This window comes from Perca flavescens, chromosome 13 (genome assembly GCF_004354835.1).
Source record: "Perca flavescens isolate YP-PL-M2 chromosome 13, PFLA_1.0, whole genome shotgun sequence".
Lineage (NCBI taxonomy): Eukaryota > Metazoa > Chordata > Actinopteri > Perciformes > Percidae > Perca > Perca flavescens.
The window spans coordinates 24,352,072-24,376,927 of NC_041343.1; the positions used below are offsets into that span (position 1 = coordinate 24,352,072).

General features: G+C 40.4%; 1 protein-coding gene across 2 annotated transcripts in view; it reads right to left on the reverse strand.

The window, feature by feature from the left end:
• The window catches only part of larp1 (La ribonucleoprotein 1, translational regulator), a 60,560-nt gene that overhangs the window by 23,884 nt on the left and 11,820 nt on the right, over positions 1–24,856 (reverse strand). The window contains exons 2-5 of one of the 2 annotated variants that reach the window (XM_028594986.1): positions 12,743–12,807; positions 10,947–11,012; positions 7,920–7,991; positions 4,607–4,766 (exon numbers count right to left, since the gene is read on the reverse strand). In XM_028594986.1, coding sequence (XP_028450787.1) covers positions 4,607–4,766; positions 7,920–7,991; positions 10,947–11,012; positions 12,743–12,807 — 363 coding nt within the window. The remainder of the gene's footprint in view (positions 1–4,606; positions 4,767–7,919; positions 7,992–10,946; positions 11,013–12,742; positions 12,808–24,856) is intronic. The other variant, XM_028594987.1, reaches the window with a different exon arrangement.

Here is a 24,856-nt window from a genome sequence, read left to right on the forward strand (position 1 = left end):
TTAAGAAGGAAAGGAACCCAGTTTGCCCTCAGGATACAGCCACCAGTAGATTCAAAATTCCCAGTTGTCCACTTTTTCCAGTTTTACCAGGAAGATGGATTTTTTGGATACAATAGCACCTTTGTATACTGGATGGTTAGCTGCTTTTCATAACTTTCATTATGATGAATTGCGATCATTACTGCGGAGTCTTTTATTGGTGAATCAGCATAAAGTCTGCTGCAGTACCTCAGCTGGCCAGCAGAGTGCATCAGTGATCCGCTGTTTAAAACATTTGTCTGTAGAGGCGTTTGTGGGGCTGTGTGAGTATGTGACAGATAACAGACGCAATGGGCAAAAGGAAATTAAATGACAGACAGTTTTAACTGACGTGGCCCTGTGTATCTGCTGGCTGAGTAGGTAACGGAGGGAGGTAGGGTAGGAGGGAGAGAATAAAGGGGAAAAGAAGAAGTATATATAGACCTGCAGATTACACTGTGGCTACTGGGTGACGAATACAGTAGCCAAAACATAAAACACTGCTAGAATAACATCAAAACAAGCTCACAACACTTTTGACAGCAGCAATGTGGAAAATCAGTTTAAGGGACAGCAAGATGACTGACCTAAACTTTAGACCAACAGCCCGTTGTTGATTGTGCGATTAATCAAGCTTCGACCCCCCTCAAAGTGAACGTCAAACAGCCCAGGGGCGACCAATTTAGGGTTTAAATCTGGCTTAATCTGCCCAGCATGAGCGTTTAATTGATTTTATTTTTTTTTTTGCATTAATGCTGAGATCAGAGTTGTGAAAGTTCTCTTCATTGATGTTAAGTCAGAGAAGAGACATGAAGTACTCATCACTTCTACAGCACATCTGCGGGTTAGATCTGACCGATACATCATTAGGTGACGCAATATTTTATGGTTAAAAAAAAAAAAAAAAAAAAAAAAAAAAAAAAAGACTTAAATTTGATATTATATAGGTTTATGCTTATGCACATGTTCTAAAAACACATAGCCTAACAACTGAACTGGTAAAATGGTTCCCTGGGGTGAAATCCTCACCATTGCCTTTTGTATGTTAGCATTGTTTCAGGGAATAATGAAAGGCTGATGATCCCCAGAGTGAGGCAGGAAGTCTCCCCGAAACAACCAATTATACAATTTTTGGGTACACTGAGGATAGTGATGTTGCGATGTTCAGAAAACATGGCTGGCGGGTGTAGTTTAAACCTTTCATTGGGGCCAAAACTGCAACCAGCCTTCACAAACTTCTACTCAAGTCATCGGTTGTTGGATCACAAAGGAAGTTGTATTTGACTTCAAGTGTAAAATACCTTTCACTTTAAAAACAGACTAAGAATATTTGCTTGCAACATTATAATTTGATTATTACAATAAGGAATGTTAATTTCAACTGTCATGGAAACACCTTAACGAGGTATACTTTGCACTTGCATTACAGTCACATCTTGAGTAAAATCCATTAAAAAGGAAATAGAACAAAATAAAAGGCCAATCTTGGTTATCTAATGGGGACAAATTATATCCACTCTCCCCGTTATTGTTGATCGGCACAGTTGAATTTTGACACATCAACAGTAAACTAGGAAACTTTGTGATTTGGGTGGGGGTAATGGGTTAAAATAATAAAACATTGTATGTTTAATCAGAGGATTAAAACTGTTTGTGTCCATACAAACATATTGGCCCTCATTTATGAAACGTGCGTACGACCTAAAACAGGCGTACGACGGGCGTACGCCGATTCCTACGCAAAGCTCGGCATTTATCAATTTGGACGTGAGCGTAGGCTGCGATCAAATCTCACGTCTGGTCTGAACTCGTGTACGCAAGTTTTCGAGTCAGTGTGGACTTGCGGTGCAGCATATAATCAGTTTAACAGGAGAAGGAGAAGTCATCAGTTGATCACGTATCAGCAATGGCAGATCTGGCTCTTTTAGAAGACCTCTATGTCTGCAACATTGTTTTAGCCTGGGGGGTTCTGTACAACATCGCACAGGAAAACACAGTGCCATAAATGTAGCGATGGAGCCAGATGACCCGATGCCCAGAGAGCAGTGTCCAGAACAGCCCCAACTGAGGGCTATATGAAGGAGACAGGATATTATTCCTCACTTTTAAAAGGTAGCCTATAGTGTTCTGTTTGTCAATGATATTCAATACAGGAAACATGACGATGCACAACCTTTTTATTTATTCTTCAGGTTTTTGTTTCTCTTTCAAGTGAATGATTTATTTCTGCCATTGACAAAGTTATTTTGGCTTGTTTTTCCAGCCCCTCTGCTGTCAAGAGACAGGGTCCAGCACGGGGGGCGGAGGACACGCGCTCTCCCTCAGCTGTTGCCTCGTTCCGACAAACACAAGTAAAAGACACTGCATAAACTCCGCTACCGTGTGTTTATTTAATTATTAGGTACACCTACATGTAGGCCTAATGGATTGCAATAGAAGCCTGTATATTACTATTAGGACTATAGAAAATGTGTCAAGGATGTATAAATGAAATAGGCTAAACTTCAGCTGGAGTCCGATTTACTACGGCAACACCGTTCACCGCATCAGTGATCTCTTTCATCCCGCATTCTTTCTACAGCCTTGAATACCAGTTTTCAGGCTGCCAAATAGTACACACGTTAGCGCAAATGAACCAGAGATGTCAGGGTTTCAATCTCCACCTCTGAAAAGTTCCGCTTCTCAGCCGGATTACGTCTCGCCATGTCGTAAATTGTAGGGGCGAGGCCTCAAAACCCAGAATATATTGGGGCGTGATATTTAAATGACGATCGTTTCCAGCCGCCGCATTTATCAATGTACGACCATTCTTACGCTCTGATTGGTGTGATACGAACGTTTCACAAATCCCACGTGAAGCCTGTCGTAAGACGATTTCTGCGCTCATATCTGCGCTGGTTTCTACGTTAGGTTGATAAATGAGGGCCATTGACTGTACTGCCGTCACCTTTGTTCTTTATAGCCGCGTTTCTCAACAGTAAATCATCTGTTGACTGTTTGATGGATATTATTTTTTCCTTTTAAATGTAACTGCCTAGAAAACAATCAGAAAATAATATTCCTCTCATTCAATGGCTCTCTCATTCACAGCACTGCAGTGCTGTCTCTCTCTCTTCGCCAGAGCTCAACACACGTCTGCAGCCAGTCTTTTTGAGTCGGAATGTCGACAGCAAAAGCTTTACTTTAATTTCAATGTTATCAAACATAACCTAAATCAATGCTAGAGTACTTCCTTGTTTTATGAATGAAGTGGCACACAAGCTGAAGCAGCAGTGCGGTGTGCGTTGACCAATCAGCTATGTTCATCCCTGCAAACCCCACCCCTGAAAGTATTACTGGACCATAAAAAACTAAACAACACTAAGTCTCTACTTTCTGGTTGATGCAGATTCTTACAACTTAAGGGTTATAAACTGGCCCGAGTAGGGTGCCAGTGTTACTTAACCTGACGCGCCAGATGGTTTGTTACACAGAACCATCTGGAAAGCAGTCATCAGAAACAGAAACATCAGAAAAGGGCAGGCACTTTGAAAAAAGAAAATACCTTGCAGGTGACTGGATGAACCATCAGTCTATCATGCCCGCCATTTTTGTTTTAAACAGTGGCAGCCGTCACATCCACCTTAACCGCGCCCGTGGCTGCCAGTAGCTCCTCACCACAACTGATTCGGTACCGTTCACCTTTTTAAATCAATAAATTATTCATTTATTAACTTTTATTCTTTTATTTGTATCTTATTCTATTTTAGCCTTTTTTATTATTATTTTCTATCTCTTTCATGGCTGTTTTAATTGCTCTTTGTTTTATTTAAAGCTTTTTAAATTGCTTTGCTGCTGAAATGTGCTTTAGAAATAAAGTTGCCTTGCCCGACAACCTCCAGCCTGCCAGTCTGTCACCAGGGCACAGAAAACCCTGTTGTGCCCGTCTCCGAGGAAGTGTCACGGCACCGCGACTGCTTTCGGCTTGCCGTTCTATTATATTGCAGCGAACGCTGTCTGCGTGGAGCTTTGAAAAGTGTAACGTTACTCGCGACTGCTTTATCTTCATTGCCATCACTGTGACTTGAACAAGGTGCGGAGGAGATGTAGTTCCGCTCCGTCTGCTGGGTTGTCGGAGCTGAGCCCCTCTCTCTGTCAAACACGCAGAGAGGACAGTGAAGCTCGCGCTTACACGCTCTCAGGTACCGAAATTTGGCACAGATTGATTAATACGTGAATTGGTCCTTGGGAGTACCGACGTAATTCGGTAAAAAGTACCGAGTTTGGTACCCAGCCCTAGTGATGTGACGTTTTGAATCTTGCGTGATGTCGTGCTATATGCAAGAATCCAGTTGCAGTTAAAGTGTTGTTACCTCGATCAAAAACCCTCTGTATGGTGGCCATTTTGTGACATCTCAAACAAAGGCCACTCTTAAGGGTGCTTAGGTTCAGCTGCGAGTGAGTTAACAGGACTACAGTTACCACGGTAACTACTGTTGGATGTTAACATGCTGAAGATGCTAACTTTAGCACATGCCACTGTTTAGTATTCATTTCTTGCTTGCTGAAAATAGCATGCTAACATGCCAGTCCTCTGATCCTTATTCACCTTTTTTCTTCGGTCCGTTCTTCTGGGAGTCGTCGTCGCCATTCTTCTCCTCTCCGGAGTCGTCCGACTTGGCCTTCAGGTTCTCCTTGCTCTCCTCGTTGCTCTCCCTCTTCTCCTTCAACTCCTTTGACTCCTTCTTGACGGTCGTCTTCTTAGGAGCCTGGAGAGGAAACCGGTTCAGACATTTAAAAAAGGGTTGTAGAAACAGTTCGGTCCATCAAAAGAGGATTGAAGACCAACAAGACAAGAATTATTGGGGACTTCACACCAAACTATTTTTGGGCAACACATTTTTTTACAGGACATGAAATTGACTGAAATAAGTGCCACAGATGCAATGTTATATGCTCACATATTCACACATTTTCTGATTTGGCAAAGTGGAATCTGAGCTTAAAACCATATATCATTTTGGTTAAACCTGCACAAGATTCCAGTCAGGCAATAGACCGTTTGCTTAACACCTCCCCCAAACAGTGACTAGCAAGCGATGTATAATAACTATTAATATTAGCTATGCTAGTCATGTCATGCCAAAGAGTTTGCCTGTGACATGTAACTTTAGCCTACATTCATTCAGCATGATATATTGTATGTAGCCAGTGTATATTGAAGACCATTAAAATGAGTCAGACGGAGACTACATTATCAGCCAAATCACAGAGTTAATGTCATCTTAATTAGCTAGCTACAGCTGATAAAAGCCGCTTACAGCAGTTGTCTTTTCAGCCAACTAGAAATGAGGTGTTTTGTTTACCTCTGTGAAAGGCTGACAGTTAAAAAATTACCAAGAATTTTGAACGGTAAATAACTACGGGAGGGTCTGGGCTTAGCAAACAGTCAACTGTTGCAAATGACTGGATGTTTCTTAGGCAATATCACAATCAGAGCATATGCAGCAGCAAATACTGCACTCATTTATAAAATTCTACTAGTATGCAACCAGCACCAAACGTAACATTCATAATCTGTAACAAAAGCGTAAATAAATTCAATGAGTATATTTCAAAATATACCGTTTTAGTATACCATACCCAACAAACTAGCTTGTGGATTAAACTGATACCAGCACATAAACACATTTTGTTTGTAGAATGAGATGTTTTATATTCAGATCGATCAAAAACAAACCGAGAATCTTATCCATTCATGTTGAAATTACAAATACAACCTTCTCAGCGCCACAATAAAAGTAAAAGAGACAAAGAGGACTTTACATGTGGTTTAGAGGTGTCTTTATCCTATTCAGTTTCATTATAGTCAAATGTTTGACTGCAGCAGAGCAACACTAGTACACCACTGTCCTGCAGCCAAGCCTGAGCAAACACACAGTAACGGACACAGGGTAGTTCACCATTTATGAATTGCCTTTTCTGGTTATCTTTTTCTCACAGAACTGATATGAGAGTGTGTATTCAAATCAAACAAAGTTCAGCCGCTCATCTGTGCTACGGCAGCTCAGCTATCAGCAACACACACACATCTGAAAAGTTTGACACTCCTGAGGGATTTGCATAGGAGTCATACAAAGCATTCAACTCAAGTTGAGTAACATTTCAAGCCCCAAACCACTCTGTCCACATAGACACGCTGTGACATGCTCAGTCTTCAAGGTATCACCTCACAAACTAATCTAAACCACACTGAACTCAAAGTCAAACATGCACTGTAGTTCCTAACAACATAGTTAATACTGAGTTGCACCAAACAGCAAAGCAGGCACGAGCAATTATGTTGTGCAAATTATAACCTTTATGAAATATAGCGGTTTTAAATGATTGTGATTCGACTGGTGGAGAACTCGCCTTTCCAAATCTACCTAAAGGCTGCAGTGCTTCTGATCCTTGCGCTCTTTGCTTTTGGTTGCTTCCAGGGTTATTTTTGCATTTTAGGGCTTTTAATGGAATGCTCTTTAATACACTTCAGGGGTAAAGGAGGCTCTACCCAGGCTACATATAAACTCCCTGTGGAACCTACAATTACAGTTTATGGTTTAATTTATGCACTTTATTTATATTATTCCCAATAGGGTTTCGCTAAATATGTGTATTGTGTTAAATCCTTTTGTTATACATATACATGTTATATGGAACAGTGCTGGCTTCATCTATCTTATCTGTTAAAGAGATGCCTTTCTGTCATAAAAACAAAGGTGTCAGTTATGTAAATGTTTGTTATGGCCATTAGTCCCAATACTTGCCCAATTACTTGGATGCATTTATTTGAAAACATGTTATTATATATATATATATATATATATATATATATATATTTTTTTTTTTTTTTTTTGTCAGGCAATTAAGGCACAAACGTTATGTGATCTGGGCCTCGGGCCGCTCCGTAGTTTGGGAAATCAGGAAGTGATGCAGCGGTAATGTTGCGGATTGCTAGCAGAAACCAACCTTGAGCAAAAATGGATAAAGAAAAGGGTATTTTGAATGGCAAATTCAGTGTCAAAGCCCTTCCAGATGGTTCTCTCAACAAGACTAAATTTATTTGCATGTAAATTGAGTTACCACCGGAGTACGTCGAGTCTCACACACCACTTGCTGGCCAAGCATACTGCTGATGCAGTGAACCCTCCTCCCCCTTATGAAAGGCAGGCCACGCTGGATAGTTTGCAATAGAGCCGCCTGGACAACTCTTACGGGCTTGAGCATATTATATTTCAAGAATATAATCTTACATATAGTACCTTTAAGGGTTATTCTGGATCGCATTCGTCATTGATTTAGATCCTTGCAATAAAGATTTGCATAATGCAAGCATATTTGTCTGCTCCCATGTTGATCAGATCATTAAAAACAGTTCATTGAAAAATATCCCTTTAAAGTACATTTTGAACAGATAAAAAAAAGGGGGCGATTACCGCAAGTTAACTAAGGACAATCATGCAATAAATCACGATTAAATATTGTAATCAATTGACAGCCCTAAATTGCATATTAAAAAAATAAGTAACCACCTCAGTTTAATAAAGACAGTGAAATTGTGGCTTACGGGAAACGTATATTGTATATTATTGTTGATGCATATCTTATTTATTGTATGGATTTGATGATGTTGATGCACCTGGACTCCTGCATCAATGCGGTCTTACATAAAGACAAAAATGGGCAAGTCTTGTTGACATGGATGACCTGGCGTCCTCTCTCTCATTGTGTCAAAGTCAGAAAGACTCTTGTTTACATAATTTGAGATGAACAAAGTATTGAGCAGGCTTTTACTGACTGACTATTTTTTTTTACTTGTTACGGTTATAAGAAGTTAGGTAGGCAGGCTGCAGGTTTCACAGGCTGCAGGTTGAACTTACAGTGGATCGCCATGAGTCTCTGACCTGCCTGACAGTCGGCGGGCAGGACACAGTCCGTGTCACTGCCTCAATCTGAACAGAGGGAGGGAAGAGCAGTTTAGAGAAGACAATGAGGTGAACCATGACAGACACACACAGACACACACAGACACACACACGTGAGTGGAGAGTCCTAAACCTTCAATGTTTGGGGACTTTTCCAGGCCCTAAAGTGAATGCACAAGTCCTTCCAAGCCTCTGCAGTTATAATCTGGCCATTTTGTGCTATTGGGGAGGGGGTTGCCTCTTTAAAAGCACATCTATGTTTGCTACTCTGCTCCAACAACACAAGGGCTATACGCTTCTTCCGGTTACCATCAAACACACTGAAAATGAAAAATGGATGCTGTACAAGTTGTGGATAATAAGAAGCATCTGCTGCATCTACAGTCCAATAAGCTCCGTCTGGGTTTTATAAAGTGCATCCCATATCATCTCAGTGGCTAAATGGCTAATGTGTCACGAAGCCAGGCATAAATGTTTTTTGTTTATTGCTTTGGATTCTGCACAGATGGGAATAAGAGCCGATTATTTTTTAGTGAGGACAGAAAGGTGTGAAATGAGCCATTAGCGACAACGGTCTAAAGCTCAGGTTTTCTGAATCAATAAGGAGGTGTAACAGCTGAGGAAATGTCGACAGTAATGCTGAGCTCAGAGGGATGCCAATTCATTCTTCTTCCACCACAGGAAGCCACAGTGATGAAACTTCTGTTGAACCCCTTTCACATCAAGAGCACAACCAGAGTTTACTTTGTGTTTGAAAGGGTTGACTTGACAAAAGAAAGGTTGAACATTGTCAGATAACCCTGATCGATGATAGACTCCTAAACTAGGGCTGTTGGAATGAATTCCGAAAGTTGAATATAATTTGAATAGTAAAGAAAAAAAAGAAATCAATACTATTTAAATGCTGAAATTACTATTCCAATGCAATTTTTTTTTTTGAAATAGAAAGAAAAATCCAAAAGAAAAATGCATTCAAGTTACAGACTCAATGTAGAAGTTTCATTGCATGAAATCTCAGGTTTAACTTGAACCACAGCTCCAAACTCTAAAGCACAACCCTACGATTAAAAACCCTTTATTTTTCAGCGCAATCTGAGAAATTCAGCAACTGATTCACAGCTTTAAATGTTACATGGTAGAGAGTGAACTCCAGCCCCCTAAGAATAGCAGCAGCAGCACTGATCCAGGGGTGGTTTATTGAAGGGGGGTCCCTAAAAGGACATTCCTTCCCAGGCCTTGGTCACCGTATCCAAACCCCACCCCAACTACGATTTCTGCCACCAGAGACACTGGTTATTCCTGGCGCTGATGATGTGACCCACATTTTACTGCTTGGGGACATGTGGCTCTCCCTCATGTTCTCTCAGACCTGGCTGCCTAAAATGGGGGAGGTTACCAGGGTCGCTCTCCCAGTGACACACTATCACCCAGAGATCAGAAATAGAAAACGGGCCTGCTGCTATTGTAAGGCAAACACAAATTAGACGCATCCCCTGTTGGACCAATAGCTGTAGAGAGCATAAGTTAATTTAAGGAGGAGGGTCAGTGTGTTGGATGTGTGGTGAAGGCTTCTATGGACACCTGAGTTGAGCTGGTCTAGACTGCACGTATGCATAGTAGAGATGCACCGATTGACCAGCTGGTGACCGGAATTGGCAGATTTTCACGTGATCGGCCATGAAAGGCCGGTCAGTCTGATATATGCCGATTTTATGCCTGTCAAATGCACTCGGGCGCCGCGTGATTCACATTGCGCAACATCAGCATCACATGTACACACGCAGGGTTTTCGCCATATGCAGGTAGAAGTGGGCGCACCGCCGCTCCATCAGCTGTTTATGAAACGTCAGTCGTAATTCTACACGGCTCTGCAGAGTCGTCTGCGCTACTGATCTCAGGTGAACAGTCAGCCGATTTAACAGAAAGGATTTTTTAATGAAATAATCCCTCAGATTGAGTTTTTTCTTAATTTCTGAATTCTTTTTACGGATTGTCTTCTTACAATGTTCATAAACAGATCCAATCAATTTCAGAGATCAGCCATTTTTGTTTTTGCTCCAAAGTGTCCAAGAGCTCCTGCCATGGTGGTAAACCTGGACTAACTCTATGCCTTTATAAAAAAAAAAAAAAATTAAAAAAACATGCAGTCCTGAGGACACAAAGTCGGGCCAGCAGAAGCAGACTGCTCTGTCTGGACGTGGTGTTTAGCTGCTGTATAATTACAGCCACAAGCACTAAAATACCTATTGTAGAAAACTACCCAGCAAAGTGTAGCAGGACAAACTGAGCAGCTCCTTTTGATTGGTTGGTGAATATTATAATTTTGAAACTACTAAGATTCTCTTTCTATAAAGTCTTTTAAATCTTTCTGTCCACCTGTATCTTTTAACAAGCAGGTAAGGGTGACACTTCCTTTTCTGCCTTTACCGGCTCGCCGTCATCATCAAGGATCATTTTCTGACATCATACCACCACAGCTCGTTTAAACATTGATTCTGTATGAAAACGCCAAGTCACGCATCCAATATTGTTAAGTTATTACCAACGAGATACCAAGTTAAAAGGTATTTTGTTATGACCACCCAGCTCTCTCTCTCTTGTGTGTCCTGCAGACACAAGGTTGATATTTGGTTCCTGTTTTCCCATCACTTAAAACATTTTCCAAGTTCTAATCCTGTGTCCTGGTCAGGCTGGTTCCAAGTTGTATTTATTGTCATACGCACAACAATTACAACAATAATTTTAACACTGCTCAAACTAAAATGTATAAAAGAAAAATGTGAAAGTAAAACTGATGTGAAAGTAAAACTGAGAATCTAAAAAAAGGAGCTCAAGACACGGAAGCCATCTTCTGAAGATGCAACAAAACATATGAAATAGTTCAGTAGTCCCTAATACACACCACCTTAATCTCATCAGTGCGTAGTCTATACACCTAGAAACCTGTGACGCAACACTTCTCAAACAAACAATAACACTCACCTGCATGTCTTTAGTCGCGATCTCCCCAGGAGTCGGCCAGCTGTTGGCGTCGGCAAAATCTCCAACCTTAGCAACAGATTAGAGAGGAAAAAAAAAAAAAAAAAAAAAAGCTGAATTAGCAGCAGTGTCACGGGTCTCTGGAAACTGAGATGTTAGAGCAGGTTATCCATGAAGACAGGAGACTATCCAAGATCACACCTTCAAACCTGCACACAACTAATTTATCCATATGTTACCAGTGATTTGTCAATTTCTGTCTTGTTTCAGAAACGATGCACTTAACGCAAGGACGTTATAAAAGTTTATGGCCAGGGTGTGTCTAACAAACCTGCAGTACAACAGCTGAGTGCCTGCAATCAAAAGGTATGAAGTTTTGAACGACACGCTTCGGGGAGAGTTTTGTTTATTTTATCTGCAGGCCAATGGCACACCAGGAACTCACATTTGCATTCCAGGAAGTGTGAAGGGAGGTTACTACACAGCTTCAGGCATGGCAGATAAATACCAGCACTCTGACTACACATACCTTCACTGAGCAGTGTTGAAGCTCTGAACTACTGAAGAGGTTTGGTTTGAATTGGCCCAGAACTTATTGTACATATTTCCATAAATAAATACATTTAACAGAAGGGGTTGTCAATACACAGTCATGCAATCATACAACCGCATTGACGACATGAACACTCGCAAGTCATTAACATCTATCTCATCTGGCACTAACCAGGAAAAATAATTTTAATAATAATTTACACTTTATTAATCCCGCATGGGGAAATTACAATGATTTATTACACACAGGCCTGAATTACACACACATGCTCAGTACCTAAACATGCACTAATGGAGAGATGTCAGATACCCCTTTTACACCAACAAGAACGAGGTGCTGGTTCAGAGCTAGAGCCGGTTTGGAGTTGGTTCGACTGACGAGCCTCCAAAGAACCGGTTTGCTTTTCCACAGGCTAAAGAGCCGGCACAGAGCCAGGTCTTACGTCACGGTTTAAGTCTCATCTTTCCCAGCAACGTTGGCGCAGCAACGCCAAACACAAACACACCATCAACAATGGCGGACGTTGCTTTGCTATTGATGTTCATGTCTTTGCGGACCTACATCGGCATCCAAACTCGGCGGATCCAACGTGGTCGCGTGGCTCGCCTTTATAGTGCAATAAAGCAGCTTGTTTCCTCCTCTGACCACTGCTGCCAATTCAAAAATGGCGGTCACAAGTTTCTGTTCGTCTTGTTGGTCACGGTAATCCCGCCCCCAGCCGCTGATGTAAGCGGTTCTTACTTCTGGCCCAGCAATGATTTGGTGCTACTTAAGAACCACTTTTACTGGTTCGGAGCTGGTGCTTTGGTGGTCGAAAAACAAAGATTAAAAACTAGGCTCCGGCTCCAAACTAGCACCAGCTGTGCCTTGGTGGAAAAGGGGTAAGAGCGAGGGCGCTGGCCATGGAAAGGTGTCACCGAAGGCACTGCCCAGGAAGTGAACTGGCACCTCTCCAGCTACCAGTCCACCACCATACTTTGGTCCGTATGGGGACTTGAACCAACAACCCACCGGTTCCCAACCCCCTATTGACAAAGCTACTGCCTACTTAGCTACTTATTCGGTCTTCAGTATTCAATCCCAGCAGTTACTTGCTTTACTTTAATTTGCTTTATACGTACATTTTTGTTGACGACCAAAAAAGGAGCCACGTTGGTACAGTTATCTCTTATCAAGCATTACTTAATGTTAACAGTATACACCAGTATTTTCTCACATGCGTACAGATACACACACAGAATATTACCTTTCCTCCACGTCTGGCTTTGGGTGGGTTCCCTGCTCTCACCACCTTGGCAGGGCCGGTAGACTCTGTAGAAACACATTAAAAGACAGTCAACATTACAACCGGCTCTGCATACATGAACACAGATCATCGAAAAACTATCAGCAACAGCACAAATGGAGAGGAAAGGAGGAAAACAACAGATTAGCATTTCAAATTAGTTGGAATTTTTTCTAAAAACAGATAACAAAAAAGTTCGAAATTAAGTTTTGCCCATATTTACTGACTTGCTTGTCTCAGTTTAATTCATTTAACTTTTCCACTACTTCTTTTATCTACCTGTGCAAGTACACTTTCAATAAATCATCACTTTCAATCTTTTTTTGGCGGTTTCCTAGGATCACCTTTACTTAATATGCAGCTGTGGAATCCGTTTTAGATAAACTAAACAAACAGCAGCAACCAGACACCAGTACCATCATTTTTCTGCCCGGTCATTGTAACAAAGTGCAAAACTACCAGAATGCATAATTAGAATTGGAGCACAGTGATTCAACATGGGAGTGAACGATTGTTAAAGCATGTCAACCAGCAGCACCCCAGACACTGGAAAAACTGGGAAACACATGAAGAAAATGTCCAGGGTCGGGAATCCCTAGAGGCCCCACGATATGATATTATCCCAATACTTGTGTTACAATACAATATTATTGCGATATATTGCAATTTATTACTCTTTTCCAAATTCAAATTATGTTACAAAAAAGAAAACTTTGTCAACATCTGTTTTATTTAAAATGATTAATTTCAATTTTTGTTAATCTCGCTTCAATTTTGTTATTTCTTTTGAATATTCTAGTACCAAAAAGTTAAATTCTCATGTGCAATTTATATAATAAAAGACTGATACTTGTCATTGTGATGCAGTATTGCCAAGGAAAATATCACGATATTCTGCTGTATCAATGTTTGCCCCCACTCCTATAATACACAAACACAAAAACAGTGTAGCAAAACAGCAGATCTGTCAGTCATCAAAAGAAAGTAGTGGTGGATGAAACAAATGCATTAATGGAAGTACTTCAACATATTTGCATTAAAATAAAGATTTTAAGTGATTTGATTATTTAGTCTATAAAATGTCACAAAATAGTGTAAAAAGCTCATTGCCATTTCACAGAGGCCAAGGTGACATCTTCACATGAATGGTTTTGTCTGACCAACGATCCAAAACCCAATTATATTCAAATTACATTGATCCGAAAGGAAGAAAAACATTTCAGAAGTTGGAAATGGCAAGTGTTATCCTGAAAGTATGACAAATTAAACAATCGCAGCACTAAAATGATCCATTAAGCTGAAATTATTTTCACCATTTGCATTTTTAGGTATAATTGTGTGGTAGCCAACTTTTTTTTACCTGGTTTGTCATGTTTTTTTATTTAATTAGATCCCCGTTAGCTTTCAATGTAGCATTTGCTAATCTTTTCAGCTAAATAAACGTAATACATTAAGAAAGAAAATCAAAAGCTGTTAATCCTAATACATCAAAATCAATAACGCACAACCTATAATAATATCAATAAATGAGAACAAATGAACATACATAGAATTCACTAAATCAGGGCAATGTGCACCAAACACACACACAACATGTACAACAATACAGCTACGTACTCAACCATCCAAACTCAAGAAAACCCAGACTGCATTAGCGAGGCTAGCTAAAAATATAAAAAACAGACTAGCTAGGCTCACTTCATCGTGCTGATGTGTCTTGTGACCTCAGGTCTGATATTTTGACCCTTGAGGTCTTTAGCTGCAGTATCACCACACTCTTGAATACAAGGGAGTAACAGCAGCCCATAGGGACTTCACCTAGCTGTTTACGCCAAAGAGAAAATTTCAGTAAGCTCCTTAAGGATGATCATGACAAGGACACACACAGAGACAGAGAGAGACAGAGAGAGACAGAGAGAGAGAGACAGAGAGACAGAGAGACAGAGAGAGAGAGATATCACCACTACTGTATATTCAACATCATTGATAATGTATTGATGAATGGAAAATGTATTCCATAAGAGAACACATTACACTTCATAAGGTTTTGTATTGGTATGGGCTGGGTCCAGAATGACATGTTGATCTTAGTCAAAGTTGGTGGACAAGGTTTCCCCATGTAGAATTTTTAATGTCAAGATGCCAGCCATATTAATTGCCCAGACAATTCACCATGGTTTTGTTGCTGCCGTTTACATTCCTCCTTATGCACATTGAAAACCTGCACTACAGGGACGCACTGCTTGTTTTTCTTGTGTAGCATAGGCGACTACAATCGCATTTTGTTGTGCAACCTGTGTTGTACAATGACAATAAATGAACCATAAGTCACATACAGTAAAAATGATTACATCATTATGAAACAAATGCAGTTTGAAGCAGAAATTACAAACCTAGTATACTTTTTGTATTCAAATAAATGAAATCACTTTGCTTGTAAAGGTCTCCTTGTATCCCTTTTGTTAAAGAAAAACATTTGATACATTTTCACTGAGCCTCTAAGATTCTTTATGCACTGCTACATTTTCAATTTAGAAGCACATGTGCTACTTTGGGAAAAAAAAGTTACTGTCAAGCCCTGGATGTGTTTTTGTGTTTGCACAACACACAGAACTTGTATCTGGAGCAGAGTAGACCTCGACTGCAGTGTGTTCACATGTCAAGTTTCTTCGTCAGCTTATGTTGGAGTAAAACAATTGTTCACATTCCTTTGACTAGACACGGAGAAGTAGATCATAAATAGCAAAAAGTCTGGCTAAAAGCTAAGCAATTGCAGGACAGAAGAAACTGACTGAGAACCTGAATGTCTTGACTGGCTTTGACAATAGCTTTGAATCTCCCAAGAAGCCAAACCAGCATCAAATTAACACAAGTCAGAAACGTTCAGGGGTTATATATAGTTGAGAAGTCCTATGAAACGAATTTCGAAGGTGAAAATTAATATTCAAAAAAAAAAAAAAAAAAAAAAAAAGTCAGATTCACTGACCTACTTCGTCGGATCGAGCCTTTCATTCACCATAAAAGAGCTCATCTTAACCCGGTAAGTTTACCAGAGAGACCTGCAGTCACTCTGAGAGTCCTGTTGTCGGCGAACTCCAAAAAAAAACGTAATTTTGACAGCCCTAGTCACTAGATGGAAATGTTCTCCATGCACACAGAGCAACCAATCAAAACTCAGCAAGACTAGAAGACAAAACAAAACTGTCTCCTGAATTGCAACAGAAGAGATCTCCATCCACAGAGAGCTGCACTCACATGGTTTAGAGTGTATCAAATCTGCTCATCAATTCTGGTTCTTCTTGAATCTTAACTTTAGATTGTTGTCATATATCATTTGAAAAGCAAACTATGTGAAAATGTATTGTCTTATCTGAATGTTGACCGTTGTATATTTATTTTCCCTCAAGCTGGATACATAAACGTAAGATGATTCTGAGGCATTTTGAGTACAATACTGAATTATAAAAATAAAAAAATAAAAAAAGTCATCTCCCTGCATGACAGTACTTTAGCTGTGATGACATTTGTGTCTTGTAAAGTTTAGCCACACTTTTCAGTGCTGGCTCTGATCCACCATATTGTAAAAACTATGCACATAAGTAACCAGCAACATAGACAGAAGCACAGCATACAATTTTATTTATTTATTTTCAACATACGCAGTACTACTCCCCTTTAAATTTAGAATATTTACACGTCAAAGCCACTTCTTGATACGAAGCCTTCACTGCAAATGTACCTCTCGTGGCCCATAAATGTCATTTGGCATCTCAGAAATGTGACACAAGTCATTTACTTGCAACAACTTACATGACTTCTGAACTTCAAACTTAAACTGTTTATTTAGTTTTGAGTCACAGAGTTGAGAAATTGTTTAACCGAGTACAGTTTTGACCTTTGCTTCATTTTGTTTGCTAAACTGTGTCACGGTCATGTCTCTTCCAGGGATTTTCAAGAGAAGCTTTGACGGCAGGAAGATTTTTTCCAAAGCATGATTTCTAGAAAGCTAAAAATCACGCACAGTATAAAAGTGCAGGGAACAATCCTAGAAAGGCGATAAAATTCATCAACAATCCTGCAACCTGAGCCCACAATAGTGTGAGGGTGTGGTGTACCTTGTCATTACAAATAGATTTGTTCAACATGTATTTAGATAATACAGTATGATGATACGATAGGTTATCTGTGACTACAACAAGTTAGTAAAGAACGACGACTAAACCCACTGTAACAAATTTTTCGCCAAATGTTGCTCATACAGATTCTGAAAATGAGAAAGGAAATTAAAAACTAAATCATAGCTAAGGTTCAAAGATGGATAGCAACAGTTAAATATTCACAATTTATCCTGCCTTTAATAAAAAAGGTAGGCCTAGATACGTTACCATCAAGTTTTTGCCGATTTTCTCCAATTGCAACTGAGCAGTGAGTGCAGATTTAGGCTCCACAAAGGCAGCATTCAAATGTACTTCAAACTCTAGAGTGTCTTCTGTTGAAATATCAGTTCAAGTCTGAAGTTTTTAATGCATTTCAGTCAGCTGTTACAGTTTTGAACATCACGTTCCCTTATCTTTTGCAGAAGCAGGGGGTCTTGGTTTCTGGTGCTGTTCCCTTTTTAATTTGTTTTACACAATGTTTTTGAAAAGAGGCCATGTGAACTAATTCAACACTAAATGTTTGCTTTGTGAAGCTGGCAGCTTAACTTCTTAACTGGCCTACATTTTACAGTTAAACAAAAAAGCTTCTTATGACCCAGTGCCATTTCCAGTGGTTAACTCAATAGCTCAGTCAGCAGGCATGATGTTGCTTAACAGTCTGCTGCCTATCGTAATCATGGCTGATATCACGTGACACTACCATTCAGCCTAAAATCACTAATGATCATTTCAACAAAATTCCAGACTTTTCTCAGGCTAAATTTAACCAAGATTCACGATCTTATTCCAAGTTTCCTAATAGTGGTTCAAGTCTCCTGCAAAAATGTATTCCTGGGATTTTACAAGCATTAAGCTGACCTGGACCTCCGACCATAACCAGGGTTGAGACAGCTTTGTTTTTACAAAAATCATTTGTTTTTGTGGCTATTTCCCGCATCAGATTGCGATAAACCATAACATCACCTGGGTAGATGACAACTTCAACTAATTTATCAGTTACTAAATTAATTTATCATCTAAATGTGTAATTGTAATTTCTGCAGGAGCATCAAAATACACACTAGAGAATAGTGGGATACATAGGCCAGCTTTCTTTATCCAAAAAAAAGGTAGTAGTTCACCAGAATACCGCATTAATGTTTATTAAATCACCTGTCTGTCTAGGAAAGTTTAGAAATTGTTCCCGGGCCCACAAACCCACAAAAACCCCAGGAAGGAGTAAAAGGCACAGAAGAGAGAAAATAGGCTGGTGCATGTCCCACTTGGCTACCTTTTTAACGGTAGCTCCTATAACCAGATGCATCACAAAGACACATGGATTAATTTCACTGCGCAACTTTTCTCGTGTGACCAGGGTCCTGTTCAACCCTGACAAAATGCAGCAACATGTTTAAACTGAAACAGGGGTGCGTTGAACCCCGTTGTGTGTGAATGCACGCTGCCTTTTTATTACGTACACGTCTCTGCTGATTGGGTACCACCTGCAACACAGACACTAAACAAGACATACCCACCAAACGAGAGAAAACAAAGCTTATTGCGCACCGTACACAGGAAACCTATCGTTCAACCCCAAAACCGTAGAAAAACGGTGTACACCGTATTGAGATTAAACTTGCCCGAGGTCTCAACAAACAAACAGGACAGAAAGCATAACCTCCCTGGCAGAAGTAAATATCTGATATTCTTACATTTCCACTGACCTGTTACCAAACATTACAGGCAAAGTGTAACGGGATTTGTAAAGCATCTTATTACCCTCTTCTCAAAGAGTTCATACGATTAGTGTAAATTAACAGCCATATCTGGGTTAGGGGTGCAACGATTACAGATTTTGTTGGTACAATTATAGTTTGTAGAATGATCACAGATTCATGATTATCCATTAATTAAATTTCACTACTAATGTATTAAAAAATCACATGAACGCTCTAGATTTGATTGTGTCATTTATTGCTTTTCAAACAGAAATAACTAACTGTTTCAAATGTTTTGAAAAATTATTATATGATCAATCATGAAGCTTTTTATTTAAATGAATCTGAAATGATTAGAGGTGAATCAGACACCACAAACAACAACAGTGCTTTCCTTAAGAAGAAGTTGGCCCTTTTGGGGCTAGAAACGGCCCTGCTAGCTGGTGTGTCTAGAAGTTGGAGGAGCTGCTAGACAAGATGCACCTGTCACGGGGAGATTGGCAGCATGTTGTAAAGGAATAAATGCGACTGAGATTTCTTTGCAGCCTTATTTCCCATAGCGGACAAAGAGTAAGTAAGTAACGTTAAGTAGTAACGTCAGTGACATGATTAAGCTGTTGCGGCGTTTTGACTCATACGAATGTAGCTAACGCTATCGTCAGTTAGCTGTTAACTGTAACGTTACCGTTAACATTAAACAGGCTAACATTAGCTAACTGGTAACGTTAACAAGCTAACAAGCACTTAACAGAGTTAATGATAAAGTCGCTAGCAGCTTACCAACTTGGGTTGAATTCCCCGTTGCAGCTGTCGTGAGGTCAGGGGGTGGCTCTGCGTTTTCCTGAGGTTTGCTTACTTGATGTATCGCCAAAAAAAAAAAAGCAGCAAGTTATACCACCACGGAACACCTTTACGTCACTCTGACAGTCAATACTCGCAGCCCGGCGTCTGATTTCATGTGTGTAGCGCGTGTGCGCACGCAAGCGTTTATGTCGTCAAGGAGGTTTAATAAGAACTGCGCACAGTGCTACACATAACGTGCAGTCAGTTTACACTCGGTGTAGCGGAGCCTTTGTGATTAATTAACCGGGACATTTTAAAGATTGGTTAACAGTAAAATCTGTTAATCGCTGCATCCCTGACACAAACTCCTGGGTCTATCTGCCGCCTAACGTAAACTCGGGCTTATGCAACAACTCTGTTGCCAAGTCATGGAATCAGCACACATTCCTCAAGTATTTATCCGCACTTATCTGCTTAGTTTGAACAGTGGTCTGAAAAGGTCTGTCACACTGCTGCTTACAAAGCATGCGCACACACCTCAACGCAACCTACACAACCTACTGATGGTATGCTGAAGTTTCTCATTTTCTTCTTGATGAAGCATAAAACACAAACTAAAAGGTTCCAGTGATTTTTATTAGCTTCAATGCTGAGATCAGAGTTGTGAAAGTTCTCTTCATTGATGTTTAGTCAGAGAAGAGACATGAAGTGCTCATCACTTCTACAGCACATCTGCAGGTTAAGTCTGACCCATACGTCGCCAAACGATGTAAGAAAAGTTTATATTAAGTACATTTTTATGGTGTTTAACAAAATAGCACTTAATCCTGCCATTAAGATTGTCTGCATTTTCATCATATTTCAGAATTCTTTATGTTTGAGTGTCAACATCTCACTGACACAGTCAGTATTTGTTATACTAGTAAGTAACTCAACTGGCACTTAAAGGTTTCTGGTAGTCAGCCGGTGGGTCGGTCGGTTGCACGCACGCTATGATTTTCTCTGAAGCCTTTTTTAGGACTTATTCTCACAGGAAGTGGGAAAACCGATGACCCACTTACTCAGGTTATATCAGGTCTTTCTGCTTCGTCATCATGACAGAGGACTTTGTCAGGCTCTCTTATTCCCTTCACTTATTTACATTTCTAGTGTTTCTAAAAAAAAGGCTGACCTTAAAAAAAGTTTGTCTTACTCACTTGAATTTAACTGTCACACTTTTTCCCATTAAGTTTTATTTATTTAATTTTTTTAATTCGCCAAGCTAGCAGCAAGGCTGTAAGAATGTCAAAAATCTGTTTATTGGTCCATCACTTTGGTCAACACTGAAATGTCTCAACCACTAATGGATCGCTTGCTATGAAATGTGGTACAGACATTCATGCTTACAAACTAAACTAAGAAAGTGAACATGGTAAACATTTTACCTGCTAAATATAAGCATGTTGGCTCAAAGTACTGTGGCAATCTACCGCTTCACAGAGCTCCTAGCATGACTGTAGATAGGGCTGGGATGGTATGGATTTTTTCTTACTGCGGTTGAAAAGCAAGAAATTCCCGCGGTATACCCCTTACGAGAGTAGCGTAAGTTAGTGCGAGAATGGCAGGGTGCCTTAACTGAGTTACGTCAGTGGCCGTGTGGTCGCATAAGGAGATTGAGCGGTAACGAGAGTAGCGTATGAGTGCCGCTGTGAGGAAAAGAGGAAAAAGAGTTAGCAAAGATGATGTAAAGTGAGTTAAAAGTGAATAATACAACAAGCTAGAGCTTCTCAAGACACGGTGGCTTTATCTATTGTCAATACTGTCGGTAAAGTGAATGGCGTTACCCCCGAAAAAACATCGGCTTAAACCTTACAACATATGTTGCAGCCGTGGACCGTACAAAAAGATTGCAGCACAGCGTTTCCATTTCAGCGCTATGTGAGAGTCTTTACTGAGGTTTGCTGTCATTTAGGGCCACGATGGTTTCTCTCATCTCCGTTAATCCATTCCACAGACTGTTTAGAAAGCGCTTTTGTCAATAAAGTAAAATATAAATAAAATATTTTGCCGACAACGCAGAGTGCAGCCCGAGAGCAGACAGAGAGGGCAACTCTGCAGTTCACTAACGTGTTGCTCTCTCTACCAATATAAGCCGCTCTGTTTTAGGCTACGAAACGTGCATGCGGGCTGAAATTCAACCGTGCCGTTTTATCGGGATAAAGCTATAAACAGAAGGAAACTCTGCTAGCTAAATGTCTTTGCCGTACTCTCGCATATAGGCCTAATAGTCAACATGAATGGAATGTTATTATGGGTCATGGAACATTGCGCTTTCCCAACTCGAGAAAGGTCGGATTTGCTCCATCTTTTGATAAGTTTGGTTTAGAAAACCTTGAATCCATGCAAGACACAATGTCATCAGACACGATCATGTCATTAGAATCAATGAATCCATGTCATTAGACACAACTTGCACACATGTGCAGGCCCATGTTTTTTTGCGTTGATGACTGCGACGAGCTCAGACCCGTGGTAGGTGTCACGTGACCGCGGTATTGCGGTAACGGTCCCAGCCCTAACTGTAGTTGGGGGCAAGGTGGAGGGTGGGGGTGTGGCCTTGACCAACTGCCACTTTGCTCGTTTGAAAGCCATGATGTCTCTCTCTCTCTCATGGGTGGGCCAAATTCTCTGGGTGGGCAAATCAGAGAAAGGGGAGGTAACCTTGCTCCTTATGACCTCATAAGGAGAAGATTCCAGATCGGCCCATCTGAGCTTTCCTTTTCTCAAAGGCAGAGCAGGATACCCAGGGCTCGGTTTACACCTATCACCATTTCTAGCCACTGGGGGACCATAGGCAGGCTGGGGGAATGCATATTAATGTTAAAAAAATTCATAAAGTAAAATGTTCATGCCATGGGACCTTTAAAAGATAGGTCATATAAACATGAAGTGCTTTTGGAGCCCACAGACAAACATGAAAATCAGCTCATCATCTTGAGGAGAAATGTGTTAAAAAAGGAAAACTTGCGGCCTGTCTGCACCACACCTGCGGGGGTGACATTCGGACAATTTACAGACTACATAATTGTTATTCGCAGTAAAGCAGTTCTTTCTCTCTTTCTTCTCGGAAACTGACTCAGAACACCAACGGCCATGAGACATGCATCAAACATGACTCCGTGCTCCTAATTGAATTTTGTAGTCAACCACCGCAGCGAGTGGACAAGCGGTGGTTGTTAAATGATAAACAGCTCCGCCACATTCTGCTGATCAGCTGAGCCGCGCACTTTGGTTCCCCCACTAAGGGAACATATGCATCATTCACAGGGCTGCTTGGTGTTCAGTGCATATCAGATGATATCAGATGATAGTCTAAAGGTCAGAGGAGAGCCTCCCAGGGCCAAGACATCTGCCAAACTAAAAGCTGCTGCTCCTCAGGCAGTCACGCAGTCCGCTGTGCATTCAGACAAGACCTCTTGTAGCAGTCTGAGTTTTTGGGGGCTTTACATTTGCTCCAGGAATTTCTTTCAAGTAATGATTTAAATTTGTTTGCCTTTGCTGTAGCCATTTTCCCTTGAGCTTTTCATTTTATTCAGTACATCAGTTAGAGATTTCCTGGCTTCACAATCTTTCAACTCAAGGACAACAGTAATTCATTTTTTGTACTGCTGCAAAGTCTTGGTATCCTTGCTACTAGCAGCTAATAAATACAAGTGTATAATCAAAAACTATTTAGGAACTTTGCATGCACTCTAACCACGGAAATCTAGTTCCAGATTTGGTTCCTAGGACCCAGTGGTTCCTGTCACCCAATAAAGTCCCTGCTCCCTGGATTCAACTTAAAAATACTGAGGCAGTGACTGATCAAACCCAAACGCCGAAACTCCTACAACCTGTGCACAGCGTTCGTTCACACTGTAAACAAGTCCTGATCATTTTTAATAATCAATATTTGGACTTGAAATGGGAATTTCCACATTGTTGATGTTTAAAATGTAAGTTATGTAGCTGACCTCCAACTACTATAAAAAAAAAATCGTTATTCCAACTGTATCCAGAGATACACAAAAGAGAGCAAGAAACAATTTGCAATATAACTACTGTACACTTTCAACATATTTCGAGATTACTGTATGTACTTAAGTAAAATGCAAGGACAGCCAATCCTCGCCATTTTGCATTGCAGACATTACAAAATTCAAATATCGAAAGCGTACATCAGTAAATTAAAACAGCACTACGTAACTTTTCCCGCTTCGGTTCCCCTACGGGTTGTGTCATTGGAACTACAGCCGCAGCTAAAAGTTACATAGTGTTGCTTTAAATAGTCCATTACCTCTTCAACCAAAATATCGCATCAGTCATATCTTCACTATTCTTTAGATCACGCAACAAAAAAAATTATCTAAATGAAACTTTCACTCCCACAATTGTTTACTGCTGATATTTAGTTTGTGGGATTTCGCATTTCAAATTATTATTTGACCAAAATCCCACTACAGGAACGGAACCACCTTGAGAACAGATGACTCGACAGGTAGGAGTGAAGGCTGGGTGTTATCTTGGCGTTATGTGTTTAACTGTACGAGAGAGAAAGAGAGACCAAGTGCTCCAAATGTAACCCCAAGTTGCATCAGCAGATCAAAGTGAGTCAGAATCACGGAAGAGGAAATACATGAATCCTTCAGATAAAACACTGTGCTTAAATGGAGAAAAGAAAAAAGCTTTTCCATATTTATACTCTGCATGGCAACACCAGGACTGTCTACAGACACCTGAAATGTCAAAATAAAATGCAATATGGTGAAGCTATACAGAACTACCAGAAAGCCCCCGCTATATCATCCATAACAAGAACATTGAATAGTGCATCATCACTGTATGAAAAACTCTCAGTAGGACAAGGACAGAGGCCAAATATTTTTATTATAAACCATTTCCCTAAAACCTGTACTGTAACCTCCGTTAAGTGGCCTGGAGTTCATACGCGCGTTGGTGTGTGCGTCAAGCTCTTTTAGAGAATAGCAGGGCCGGCATGTGTGTATGCTGGGGAGTGTGTATGATGCACACAATATTTTGAAGTAATACATATGTATGTATATATGTTTCGTTGGGTTAGGTGCTTCTCCAAACAAGCAATATTAAGATCAGATGGGAGTTAGAAGCTTATTCAGATATGAGATCAAAATGTTAAATTGCCATCGCACAGTGACATGAACGCTGACAGAGAAAACAATGCATTCGTCCTGTATCTGCTTATACCTAATTATCAGCTGACCCAACCAACACACATTAGTATGTAGTGACTCATCTTACTCTCAAGTCCACCACCACTCTCCTCTGTCAGTCCCTCCCTTCTTCACTCCAATAAGTCACTCTAATTTCACTGTCACCTCTTTTCCTTCTGTGTTTATTCCCTTTGTCTTCCTTCACAGAACTCCGAGCCAGTTCTTAAAGCC